This window comes from Glandiceps talaboti, chromosome 1 (assembly GCF_964340395.1).
Source record: "Glandiceps talaboti chromosome 1, keGlaTala1.1, whole genome shotgun sequence".
Classification (NCBI taxonomy): domain Eukaryota; kingdom Metazoa; phylum Hemichordata; class Enteropneusta; family Spengelidae; genus Glandiceps; species Glandiceps talaboti.
In genome coordinates this window covers 21,287,342-21,301,871 of record NC_135549.1, presented here as the reverse complement: position 1 = coordinate 21,301,871, position 14,530 = coordinate 21,287,342, and the positions used below count along the sequence as shown (strand labels likewise).

At 35.7% G+C, this 14,530-nt stretch overlaps 1 protein-coding gene across 1 annotated transcript in view; it reads left to right on the top strand.

Annotated features, from left to right (window-relative positions):
* LOC144446044 (guanine nucleotide-binding protein G(i) subunit alpha-like) overlaps positions 1-3,262 on the top strand; it is a 51,143-nt gene extending 47,881 nt beyond the window's left edge. The window contains exons 6-7 of the mRNA XM_078135762.1: positions 1,335-1,488; positions 2,311-3,262. Coding sequence (XP_077991888.1) covers positions 1,335-1,488; positions 2,311-2,501 — 345 coding nt within the window. The 3' untranslated portion in view covers positions 2,502-3,262. The remainder of the gene's footprint in view (positions 1-1,334; positions 1,489-2,310) is intronic.
* The last annotated feature ends 11,268 nt before the right edge of the window (positions 3,263-14,530 follow it).

The window sequence follows — 14,530 nt, the reverse complement described above, 5'->3', positions numbered from 1 at the left end:
CACAATTTTGGAGTACACATTATAAATTACATCATTTAGGATAATAATGGCAAATCCAGATCGATATAATATGGATGTAAAGTGTTCGGGGGTTAATCGGTATTTCTCGGCATTATTGTGCTGTATAATTGACCACGAATATGGAAATAGTTGTTTGACTGTGCGCTAGGGAAAAACACAATTCTATCAATGTAACACGTACAAGAGGATTCTTCCATACACATGCTAATTTAGGAAGATAATGTTTGCTACAGTGAACCGCAGTTAACATCCATTCAGAAATTATTCGAGTTTTGTTTCCATTTGAATTAACTATTCATAGAAATGACCTGATGTTCAATCAGTTTGTCCTAGATAGGAGTAGAAATTTCATGTTTCAAGGCCAGAATTGCTTTCAAAGATTCCCAACTGTGTGCGATCCACGCCAATGACATCTCAACGTGCATACTACGCTCCAGCTGTTCCATTTGAACATCATGATTGAAAATGTAGCCTGCATGTATAAATTAATTAACCTATAGACCAATCGGCTTACTACATGTATTACCTTGCTTGCCAAGATGCAGATTTAAGTAACATACCATGTGGACGTGTCTGTGTGTGTGTGTGTGTGTGTGTGTGTGTGTGTGAGCTAGAGACAGACAGACTGAGAGACAGACAGACAGACAGACAGACAGACAGACCGACAGACAGACAGACAGACAGACAGACAGACAGACAGACAGACAGACAGACAGACAGACAGACTCTGCCAACATCTTCCAATTAGCATTGTGAATAAATCTTACATAGCCATCCATCGTTATGTCCACTTGGATTGGCTTCGTTGTTATATTTGAAGTGTAGAATGTATGCAATGAATGTACTAGAAAAGTCTCTCCCGTTTACAAAAAGTACAGATAGGGAGGTCAGCTCTGTGGGTGATAGATTTAACGTAACGTTGATTCATTGTCGGGGATGACTTCTGGGTGGATATTTCAAGCTCAAATCAAAAACAATCAAAACAAGCATATTTTATCAGACGACTTTACAACAGTACTATTACACGACCTTCTTACGTACATCATATAGTCTCTTCGGTTGAATGGCGCCAAAGAATCGCCTAAGTACCCTAGAGTAGGGAACGTTCCACAGCAACATGGCATTTAGATGGTTTTATCCCTACCCTTTTCACTTCTTTTAATGGATGTAACGGTGAAGACCGCGGTCCGGGGAGATGCATCCTTACAGACACAATAATGCAGCTCCGGCCATTTGAAGTGGTCGTTTTAAACCCAATATCTTTCTACTCACGTCCAAGCACATATTGACCTCTGCTTTACTCTATTTGACAGAATCGAATGCACGAGTCCCGTAAATTATTTGAGTCAACTCTCAACAGCGGGTGGTTTGAAGAGACATCATTTATCCTTTTCCTTAATAAGAAAGATCTGTTCGAGGAAAAGATCGTAAGGTCTCCATTGACGATATGTTTCCCAGAATACACGGGTAAGAGCACGTACACTGTTTACATTTAATTAGAACACTCTGGTATTTTTTATCATCTATCCCATTTTAGTTTGCATACTATGTATACTAGTAACTCATAATATTGAAAAGTCATCCCATCTTACTGACGCTCATGGTTGCATTGAAAGGGAGAAATATACCACCAAAATTGTAAAAGTAACGCTTCATATCCTATTGATCTTCAAACCAACTTGAATGTGTAAATTTACCACGCATGAAATAAATATATCGATTGAGATTGACTTTTTATGGAATTAAGTTTGCCTAAACTAGGCCAAAATCTTTTCCTTCAAAGGATTTACATATTGAAAGACAATATGCATTAATGTGTAAATAATACACAACACAACACAACACAACACAACACAACACAACACAACACAACACACAACACAACACGCAACGCAACGCAACGCAACGCAGCGCAGCGCAGCGCAGCGCAGCGCAGCACAGCACAGCACAAACACAGCACAACGCAACGCAACACAACACAACACAACACAACACAACACAACACAACACAACACAAAACCCAAGGGTTACAATACACTTGGCTGCTCCCTTTACTCTCAGCTTTTATAAATGTTTCATTTCACATTTTTAGTTCTATTTCACGATGTCTGCGAACTGTTAATAATATGCTCTGTTTTCTAGACTTTTCAACAAGCAGGAGCTCTCCGATGAATACACAACAAATACTTCAATTGCCAAAATGTGATATCTTCAATGACAGTGCACTTCTGCTCAACACTACATCGCTTTCATTGTAAATCTATTAGTCATTTGTGTCTCTTTGCATAGGTCCAAATACATATGACGAAGCTGGCGAGTACATAGAAGCCAAGTTTGAAGAGTGTAACCTTAAACCCGGACGAGAGATTTACTCCCACTTCACGTGTGCAACGGATACCAAAAATATAGAACACGTTTTTAATGACGTCACAGATATTATCATACGGGGCTCACTAAAAGCCTGTCACTTGATACAATGAAAGAAGAAAATGTCGACATATTGTATACAATTTTGTAAAAAAAAAAATTCCCTCCTGAATTCCACTTCAAAACGTTTCCGTAGTCCGTGCATAAGTGAACAATGTGTGCCGTAGGTTATGACGATCAGTCAGTGCAAGAGACGATACAGGACATTCGGAACTGTGAAGTGACTTTACATTAGGGCTAGCAGGTGTGGTGCTGTTAAGTGAGAGAATTATCAAAACTGAGGGGTCAACTCGGGTTTCCTGTAAACAATTTTATACTTTTCTTAAAGCCACGCACTTGTTACATGAATGTCACACTCCTACTATACCACACGGTTCAAATTGATATACGCATGTGCGTACGTATACCTTACGTCAAGTGGTGTCGTTGCTAAAATGCCTACAACAAACGTTTTCATCAGAACATTCACTAATGTCGATTCTGAAGTAATGCTGAGCTCCGAAGTAATAGTTACCTTGAGGAAAAACACCATTGTATGAATTATTAAAAGGGACGCAACAATGACTTTATACTGGTTGTTGGAGACAATGGCGAATGCAATTCAAAACGCAGTTTTCTACATAGTGAAGCATACTCAACCGTCGGGGTTTTTTTTGCTTTAGATTACAGTTGATATTATCCAAAGTGATGTCTGAAGTTTTGGCAGATTATAAAGCTGGTATCCAGGCATTATGTGGTTCGATGATGTGATTGGCATGCGACCCCCTATTACGCCATAAACTGCGATAACAATGCCATAGGACGATTGTAATACGTGAAAACTGTGATTCTACTGTACAGACATTGCAGACATGGGGTAGTACAATATAAATCAGCTGGGCAGTGCATTTCGTTGGGGGGGGGGGGGTATTTTTACAGAAAGTAAATTGACATGCACATTTTATGTAACCGTTTTATTACCGAAGTTTAGTCTATGTGCCGCATTTTATTTTGCTGATTGCAAGCGTAGCTGTACCTATCCGTCTTCAGTTATATTTGAAAGCCATATTGAAATGTATCAATAGATTCATCCATCCATCATTGCCACCGGCCTTTGCACATCAATAGATGAGCGTTCTACAACATTCATTTACATCAACCCAATGACCTGTTGAGATGTCGCTATTGACATTGTCAGACAATCAAGATCTCAACAGGAAATGTTAAAGTACACCTTAGGGTTGGTGACTAAACCACAGATGGCAATGTACTACATTAGCTTAGTATGTGCGCAACAGGTGACCTATCATTTGTCTTCACCAGAAGGCACTTTTATGTTTACAAGCGACCTATTTTCATTTAGATTGTTAAATGGTTTTCATCATTTGCTCTCAGACTCATCCAGTATATGTTAGAGACAGACAGACAGACAGACAGACAGACAGACAGACAGACAGACAGACAGACAGACAGACAGACAGACAGACAGACAGACAGACAGACTGATAGATAGACAGACAGACAGACAGACAGACAGACAGACAGACAGACAGACAGACAGACAGGCAGGCAGGCAGGAAGACAGACAGACAGACAGACAGACAGGCAGGCAGGCAGGCAGGCAGACATAGAGAGGCAGAGATGAAGACAGACTGAGACAGAGGGAGCATAGTCCGTTTTGGTCTAACGTATATGATATGAGATTGGTTTCTAATATTGCTTTGTACAAAACAGATAATGTAAAAAAAAAAACGAAGTTCCGAACATTTAAGTGTTTTCGATTCCACAATAACATGTTCGATTACTTGGATTTCCTTGTTTACTATCCTCAGAGATTTGAAACTCCAAAATATGGGTAGCTGGGATATGTGTCAAATCAAATCATACCATTTGATCCATTTCTGCGAAATGTGTTAAAAGCAATATTGACATTATGCCAATGTTAAATGGACCCGTCTAAAAATGATAGGCTAGGATCACCACTAGAACAGAATCGGACGGACGACGGCAAGTCCAAGGGATATGTTAGTAAGCAACAAAATAATAATGTAGATCTCACTGGGAAATTGAAAGGAATGTGTAAGGGTAGCTTAGAAACAAAGTTCGTTAGAAATAATGATAGTGACAGTCATTTTCTGTCACTTTCAAATTAAGAATTTATACCTTATGACTGGCTTTTATAGGACCTTCATAAGTAATTGACGGCTGTACGCAGGCGTGTATATATCCGAATTTATCATATTATTGGACATTTTACTTTCGCTGAAATATAAATGGCCGGGAGAAATCTCAACATGTCGTATAATTTGTATATATCTTCTCAGAAAGTGACATTATTCATATGAATGAACAAGTGTTGCTAGTTCTTCTCTTTGTGAAAAGCGGACACTTGAATGAGAAATGGGTAATTTGTTTTGGACTTTTAGTCAACTTTACTGTGTACTTCTACTCGAAAACAAAAACAATGTGCATATATGTATATATATATATATATATATATATATATATATATATATATATATATATATATATATATATATATATATATATATATATATATATACATTGTGTGCTGTGGTACGTACAGGTTGTGATGTGTATGCGACATCAAGTTTTCATTTGTGTACTTACCGTATGTTTGTTTGTTTGTTTGTTTGTTTGTTTGTCTGTCTGTCTGTCTGTCTGTCTGTCTGTATTTCCCTTCCCCGTGTATTGAAACGTCATCATGCATAATTGTATTGGGGAGTGACAGACGCATGCAAAGACTTGCCATTACATAGTGATTGCTCGTGTTCACCCAGTTTATTTAAAAATCACTTCCTGTACGTACAACAACAAACGTTTTACATATTAAAACTTTTTAATTCAGGTTATTGAGTTACAAAAAATGACTTGGTCTATGTTGTTTCACATTGTATTTTTGTATCAAATAGAAGCACAACGTAAACTTTTTTTTATTCAATATTCCAAAATCATCCATATGACCACTTTCGAATATCTTAAGTTGATACTTACTGCATTGTGTATGTTACGTAACGTAACGTGAATTTTCACGAGAACACTGTTCGGGACGTTGATTCTGCTGTTCTACAGTATTTTGCTGTCCATGTGACACATCATGAAATCATTGCTTGGAGGACTAAAATATGTTTAATACTGTGTTTAAAAAAAGTTACACTGATAAGAGCATTTGAGACACAGGATACTAGTATTTTGATTTAAACATAATTATTCGAATTTTGCGAGAGCTTCATCATCAACAATAATAGTCCACAATGCAGTGTATGATTTCGATATTTCAACCGATGACGTACTACATCATGCGATAAGACACGTTGACTAAAGATGCGTCAAGTGAAGGAAGTTGTTAGCTTCGTAACAGTTACATTGTTACCACCTATTGTTGTCTGTGATACATTTTTGCTGTAATATAATGTTTATTTGATGACTTTGATGTTCAGAGATATCTTTTGAAGTGCAATTATACCAAATAAATGGAGCTATATAAAAAGACACCAAGCTACGTTGTTTTCTTTGGTACTCTCAGTAACAGAGGATCATTAGGGCAGCGCGCGCACACACACACACACACACACACACACACACACACATATATTATATATACATTTGTATATGTGCGTTCGTGCGTGCGTGCGTGCGTGCGTGTGTGTGTGTGTGTGTGTGTGTGTGTGTGTGTGTGTGTGTGTGTGTGTGTGTGTGTGTGTCTGACCTGATGATCCTCTGTTTGGTCAAAAAACGGAACCCCCTTCAGTTAATTGAGCATCCAATCTTCATTTGTGTTCATTTAAATAAAGTGTACATTAAGTTTGCTATATCTGTACTGGTAATGTAACGATCTACTCGATTCCCTTCTCCATTTTGATATCCATTCAATTGTATTACAGAATGTTAACTTAGACTGCCAAGAGCAGTTATACAGTGTTATCGTGATCGCCTAAAAGAAATTCAACTTGCGTATTACTGTGCTGCACGTAAATAATCCCGAAAATGCGTTTGTCCCTGGGTTACAGTTTTAGTAATCCACGATTTACAAAGATTTACTCCGTATACGTACGTGTGGATTGTGTACTTTGTACATCCTGGAGACAAGAATTAGGATACATTGTGCAGTAACGATATACTTTGCATGTACATCAGTGAAAGTGCAATGACGTGTGTCTGTCTGTCTATATGTATGTATGTATGTATGTATGTATGTATGTATGTATGTATGTATGTATGTATGTATGTATGTATGTGTGTGTGTGTGTATGTATGTATGTACGTACGTATGTATGTATGTATGTATGTATGTATGTATGTATGTATGTATGTATGCGTGCATGCAGGCATGGATGGATGGATGGATGGTTGGATGGTTGGATAGATTATTATATGCATGAGTTTGTTGCGAGGGGTTAGTAATTGTTCCAGTGTTCGTGTTATATTGTATGATGTTTGAAGTATGGATCATTATATACTGATACCTGGAATCCATAGTAACAGTAAGTTCAACTGAAAAATGTGACCCTTCTTTGTCAGTAGTCTCCGTAACTATCGAAACATGTTGTGTTAACAAGACACGTGAAACTGTCTGGTACCATTGTCATCGAGTCTTTGATTAAAGGCAATTTACATTGTACATTTCGACATCATGGTGTGGGTGGCGGCATTTTGAAGTACCACTTTCACAAATCATGTAGTGAAATGTATCGTTGGTTGTACCGGTCTAGCAATTACTGGGGTTATCATAGAAGGTCTGTGGTGATTGTAATTACATGTGTTATGAAAGCGGTCTTCTTTCAATTGTGAAAAAGTCAGTGTCTGAAACCGTTGCTATGTTTCTTAGTTTTTTTGTTTTCTGATATCATTCACTAGTTTATGCAACATTAGTCTGGAAGCCAACTGTGGTAAACCACAGTCTTGTCAAAGTCCCTCGATCAGCACAAATTAGTTGTTCATCCAATCAATGAACCCCAGCTGCTATAGTGATGTAAACAGTGTATAAGTAACATACTGAGCTGACAAATATACCATATTTGGACACTATATACCTGGCCCAATAAACATTAACTTTAAGAGAGACTGTGTTATTGGTTAGAATTTTGTGATCGATTAACAAAGACATGATGTTAATGACTGTGTGGGTGGGTGGGTGGGTGGCTGTGGATGAATTTTAAATTACATCTCATGCATCTCAGGACTTCTAGATAGAGTGACGACTTTGACTATACTGTGAGTAGAGGTGTAAATGGTAACAATACTGTATAGGAACTAGACTAATGCAACATACATATAAAGGAAGTGTATTTCACAGTAACAAATTCTCCTAAAACGCTTACCACATTTATTATATTTCTTTGTTAACATAATTTGTTTTTTTTTAAAGAATTTACTTTCTTTGTCACTGAACTTTAAAGGGTTTCAATGTAGATGAGAAAAAAAACAATTTCGCCATTCTTTTTCTAGCTGTAAAGCAATTTGAAATATCTTCGACAAATATTTGTTACTCAAAAAGAAATCCTAGGCTTGTAAAATGTAGAAAAAAAGTTTATCATCGTACGTACCAGTAGTTATTTGTAAATAAACGGGTAAACAAAATGGCATGTAATAACAACATCCGATTCATGTCCAGTCTGCGCATGCGTCTGTTGCTTTCACGTATTGTGTGATTAGTAGTGATTACAAATGATGAACTTTATGTTTATCCAGTTTGTTTACACGTCACTTCCTGTACGTACAATAACAAATCGTACACAATTTGTTCAGATTTATTTTGCCGTTTATGAGGACATGTACAAACATGGACGTGGAACATATTGTTTCACATTGTGTTTTCTAATGAAAAACATATATAAAATTGTATTTTCATTATAGAAATCGAACATACTGGTAAATACCCGTTTCGCATATCCAAATGGCCACTTTAATGTGAGCTGGATGAAGACTAGTTGATTGCCTTACATTGCCGAAACCAAAACAAGGTGCAAAAAGATTGCACTAACACGTCATTGATGAGATTAAAAACTAGTTTATTTCAGTTGTGTTACAAGTACAGTTTCTAGGAAATATACAGCCACCCGCGTTAAGTGTAGTAAATAGCATATCATTCACTTTAATCTGTTTCAAGCAATGTACGTTTTACATCCTTATTGTTCAATTATTAGTCGATCGTTTATAATGCTACCACTGTTGACGGGTCTTAAGAATAAAAGAGGCGGCATATTGACTTCTTAAGTAAGTAATCCCTTCCAAAGCGTCTGTCGACTTTGAAAAATAAGCTCTAATAAGCATTTTAAAATGACTGTCAAGTCAGAGCAGCTGCGTTTTGAACAAATACATCAATAAATAATCCGCGAAGTATTGAAACCCAGCCCTTCCAGTAGTATTACATCTCCAACGAAGGGTTTAAAGAAATAATTCACAAAACATTGCCTATAACAGACAGATTGGAAACTGTTTTGCGTTGAGAGAGACTATGAAAAAAGAGAAACAGCCTTTTGTATTAAAGATATGGTGAGAGTTCATTAATACTTTTCTTTTGCCAAATGCGTGTATCATGTTTTTTTCTGTAGAACATGGCGATTCAGAGTTTTCGAAACACTGAGCCCCCCCCCCCCCCGATATATAATGCAGCAATGACTTGAAAATATGAGTTACAATAGTCATTTTATTCATATAATTATACCATCTTTTCAATAACATTCCTATTACCACCATCACAATCATTTCTCAGCATCGCACTCAACACGCATATCTTAATCATATACACAGTTACGTGTTATTGGGCTGAGTATGGTAATTTGTACAGATCGACGCCAAGAAGACAGGCCGGCGCTATATACTATCGTCCCTACAGTTACACGTACTTCGGTTTGTCCAAGGAATTCGAACAATTGACACATGCACCCTCAAGCATTCCCAACGGCGCTCTGTCGTTATGATAACGACATGTACATGCGTTGCTAAAAGGAAAATATCACCGTTTAATAGACCAAGAATATAGGGGTATATATATATATATATATATACACACATCTAAGCTTATACGTAGGATACGAAACACAGGGAAATGAAAGTGCATCTAGGATTAGATGGAAGGAAATACCCATCCATCGCTACACATCACTCTCGTATCATTGTAGATAGATATAATTATACACACTAGCTCACGCACGAAGCCACTGTAAGTAATCTACAAAGCTAAAACTTCATATTATGTTACAAACTTGTTGCATGTACTAAATACGTTATTATGTTCATCCTTTATAAAAAGTACAATTGCAGGTAGACTATTTTCGAAAAAAAAGAAGAAAGAAATTAAACGTCACCTTTCTCGATGGCCTATTACCATGGTTTACACAAAAGATAAATATCACAGTATATGCATGTTCGTCATGAAGAATATAAATTCTCTCTAATTCCATTTGAGGTGGAGAAACACTTTCAGTTTCGATCCTGGATTACAACATATGGATTATTCTGTTTCTGACATCAACTGTTGACACTGAAGAAGAACAGGTGATTTATTGAAATACGCGTTTCTAAATTGCAGGTAGAAGGTAACCTGTCTATTGATAGGAACTGCTCCTGGGAAATAAACTTTTTAAATTCTTGCTGTTGCTTTTTCACGAAAACACAAACCCATTCTCAGTTCAAATCAAGGAAAATAACGAGGGGTCATCTTATATAGATATCAAAATTTAGTCATTTTCGAATCCAATATGGCCACTGAATACTGTGCTAACTCTTTCGGGAAAACATCTTGGAGATTGACGATTTCCTTGAAAACAAAAAGGAAATCCCCAAATTGTATTTATTATTTTAAGAGGATCAGGAGCAAACTTTCATTTTTAGGGTAATTTGTTCCCCAAGCACATTGTTAAAAATAAACACCATTGTGTATAGCAAGTTTCAATATTATAAAATAAAGTTTAGCTATTGAATAATTTGTTCAACATATTTGAGTAATCGTGAATTGGTAAACTGTTTTATCAGAGTTAATCATTGAATCACACGGAGAAGAGGAACCATACAAACAAACAAATAAAACGTGTACACATACATACATACATACATACATACATACATACATACATACATACATACATACATACGTACGTACGTACGCACACATACACACATACATACGTACGTACGTACGCACACATACACACATACACACATACATACATACATACATACATACATACATACATACATACACACACACACACACACATACATACATACATACATACATACATACATACATACATACATACATACACACACATACTAATATTATACACATACTAATATAATAACACACACATAATAATATACACATACTAATATATATATACATATAATTTCATTCTTCTTTCGCCAAGTAGAGTGCTCGATCACCTTGGAGAGCTATCATACATAAAATGAAAGAAGACGAGTCTGATATTACATTGTGGAATTACACTACGGACCGTTTCACCAGAAGGATCATCGGGTGTAATAGTGCCGATGATCCTTCTGGTGAAACCGTCCGTAGTGTAATTCCACAATGTAATATCAGACTCGTCTTCTTTCATTTTATATATATATATATATATATATATATATATATATATATATATATATATATATATATATATATATATATATATATATATATATATATATATATATATATATATATATATATATATATATATATATATATATATATATATATATACCAGTTCAGTCATACAAATACTAAGTCTTGCTTGTGAGAAGTAAGCATTACGTATTAATTAAGTATTACCATTCAGATTACGCACTACAACTTCTATGTACACGTGCCTTTTTCATTATTGTCAAGTAGATATACAACACCTTCATTCCTGATGTAGAATATGGCTCAACAGTTGTTCAACACGATGTAGATATTTAAGTAAGGGAAGATGTGAGAAAGTGGGCCTAATGTCAAACGTATTGAAGGCACATAACATGTATTCATACTTGTAAAACATCAAAACATCACACCTTACAATATAGAGTCATAGATTATGTGAACGTTTAGAAAATAAGCTACTATTTAAACATGATATTTGTGAAAGGTTTAGAGAGTCATAACAACGTTATCGAAAAAGCAAATCATATTTGACATGTTCTATAGTAATTTGCAATTGATGAAGCTATCTCCAAATTGATGGCACGACTTTCCGTTTGAAAGACTATATTTTAATGGGCAGTAATGCTTTCTTGATATGGAATTCCAACGAGTCTTTGTTTAGATTCATCACAGTTAACATGTTACAGTCTCCCAAATTTTCGTGCAATCGAAGTACATATATTGCCAAATATTGGTCAATTGAATCTCAAAACCACTATATAAAGCGGCCTTAGATTGAATGCGCGCTCTGTGCTAGAAGGGAATTCTTTCAAAAATATCTAGTGACTTGCAATTGGTTGGTAATTTGTAGCATTATAATTGTTTGTCTTTATTCGAACTTATAAGTTTGGTAGACGGTTTTACTATATTCATTTACTGGAGCCTTGTTCCTTCACAATGACCCTGGACACACGGACGACGGCAGGGAAACCGTAATGTACAAAATGTTTCCTTAGTAACAGTATAAAGGCATATACATACTGACCTATAAATCAGACGTTCATATTCAAAGAAGGAAAATGAAGGAAAGAGATGTCGTGAAAACCTAAGTTAAATACCTCTCAGTTGTTTTACTTCCAAATCTGATGATATTCAAGTGTGCTTCCTTAAAGCAAATTTGTTATTGAAAAATTATTAAGGCAGCAAAAATGCGCTTGTCTGAAAATCGAATTTATTCAAATCTGTCAAAAAAAATGTTTGCCACGCGAAAGCTTGTTCCTTTTCCTTCTGAAGCCATACAAGAACTTTGGGGTTCACCGCCTTCTTCTCAAGGATCTCAACGATGTTTTATTTCATGTTAACACAGTACTCGGCAGCCATGTTGGATTCCAAAATGTGTATGCTGACCCTTGATTATTTTCCTTGATTTTCTCTGACCCTAGATTGGAGTTTTCTTTAACAAAGTAACATCAAAATTAGATTACTTTTATTTCCGAAGCACTTACTAAGCTCACTTGTCCGGATTCTTTCTGACATGTAGTACGATACGCCTTGGAAACAAATAGCTCCGTTGATGTATCCCATCGGTATTACTTTGTGAGTGTTCAAACACTGGCTATCTACCCCTAATTTAATTGGTACATCAGAGCGTATCGGCTTCATTAATTGAGGGGAAATGAAGGCAAGGAAACCAATTAAGCTGATTAATGAAAACAAATTAATTAGCCATTGAGACGGACATTGAAAACATATTTTTTTGTGAGAAAGTGAGCAATGTCATCCCAAACCCCATTTCGAGATGATTATGAAAAGAATGATCAAAATTCGTTACAAAGATGTTGAATGTCAAAACCTAATGTAACGATGTGCCTACAATGAAATGCAAACCAGTCAACTGACTTCAACTTAAAAAGACAATACTACTCTTTAACCTTGAAGTGTGCCTGTGTTTTGCGAACGTGGTTGATAGATTCTCTTGTTACTCGTATACCTTTTCCTCAAAAAAGCACAATAGACTGGGGATAAAATAAACCTGAGAGAATTCTACTTACAGCTAAAATGATGTTGTCTTGGTGTTTCATTCATTTCAACATGACATTTTTAACGCACCATCAGACAACTTCTAATGCAAAATAACCAATTACATAGGTGCTGGGCACAGTGTGGAGGTAGAAGTAATCAAGTATAACTGTTGATTATCAGTTACAAAATAAAGAATGGCAGCCATTAAAATCATGAAGTCCATGTGTAAGTCAGTTTTTACTGCACAATGAAAGAATAGCAATGCTTATCAGTGTTCAACGTGATTGGGTAAAGGATCCTGCTGTGTTTATTGTATCTGTTATTGTACGTCTTAAATTGAAATATGTCTAACACAGTGTCAAAAACGTAATGTCCTATGAATGATACAACTTTTACTTTTCATGAGTAATTTGAATAATTAATGATTTTCAGTAATTAAGCTGTATCTTAAAAAATTCGCTCTTCAAATTCAATATAATTTGGCACATACATTAACCATAACAAAGCACGCTTATCCAATAAAGCCTGTTAACATAGGTTTGATTTTTAGCTTTAATGAGTAATTTGCATCTTAACAATGCAAACTTCACATTTTGTTTACATTTACATTTAAGTTGTAACTTGATATATCCATCAACCATAACAAATCATACATACTTGATGTAGTTGCTTAAGTAGTTTTTAATTGTGATGTGTAATTTTCATAAGCAATCATTCGATAATTGGGTAATATCTTTAGAATGCAAACTTTAAATTTCAGATCATTTAGTACATGCATTTATGGTATACGTAAAGACGTGCATACGTCATTTAAAGCTTGACGATGTAACTTATAAGATAAACGGTTAATTTGCATAATTAATGATTTTTTGATAATTAGGCGATACGTTAAGTATCGGCTTCAAACTTCATACAGTTTCGTATCATTAATTTACCATCATGTATAAAAGCTATAGTTCAGAATTTTGCATTCCACCAATGTGTGTAGGCCCAAAAAATCTACGGTTTTGCCCTTACAGGAGGCATTCAGTTGAAATCTAGTATCATATGTGGAAACATACACATTTTATATGTAGCTGGTAAAAACACAAAGTCGGTGCAATGTGTTGAAAAGAGGTTAAATCTAAATTTGTCCATTGTGTTCGGCGGGAAAACAGTAGAACACGTGGTCTCTATATTAATAATTAGGTATTTCCGATGAAAGGTGCGAAAGGTCCTCGATGCATCAAGGTGCCCAAAGCAATCCGTCGGAACAATCGCAGATGGTGTGTAAAACAGATTAATTTTGATCTCTTCATAGTGATGCCGCCAAGTTACATTAATATTCAAAGAGGATTCATTATTTACATGTAATATGGCGTCTACTTGTATCATCATATACATATACTTACACATTCTGACTATGTGAAAGTTAATTAACTGACTAGATGAACGGGGACACACACTTATATACCTCATGCCGGAATAAAGGGAACCTTAGTATTAATGTCG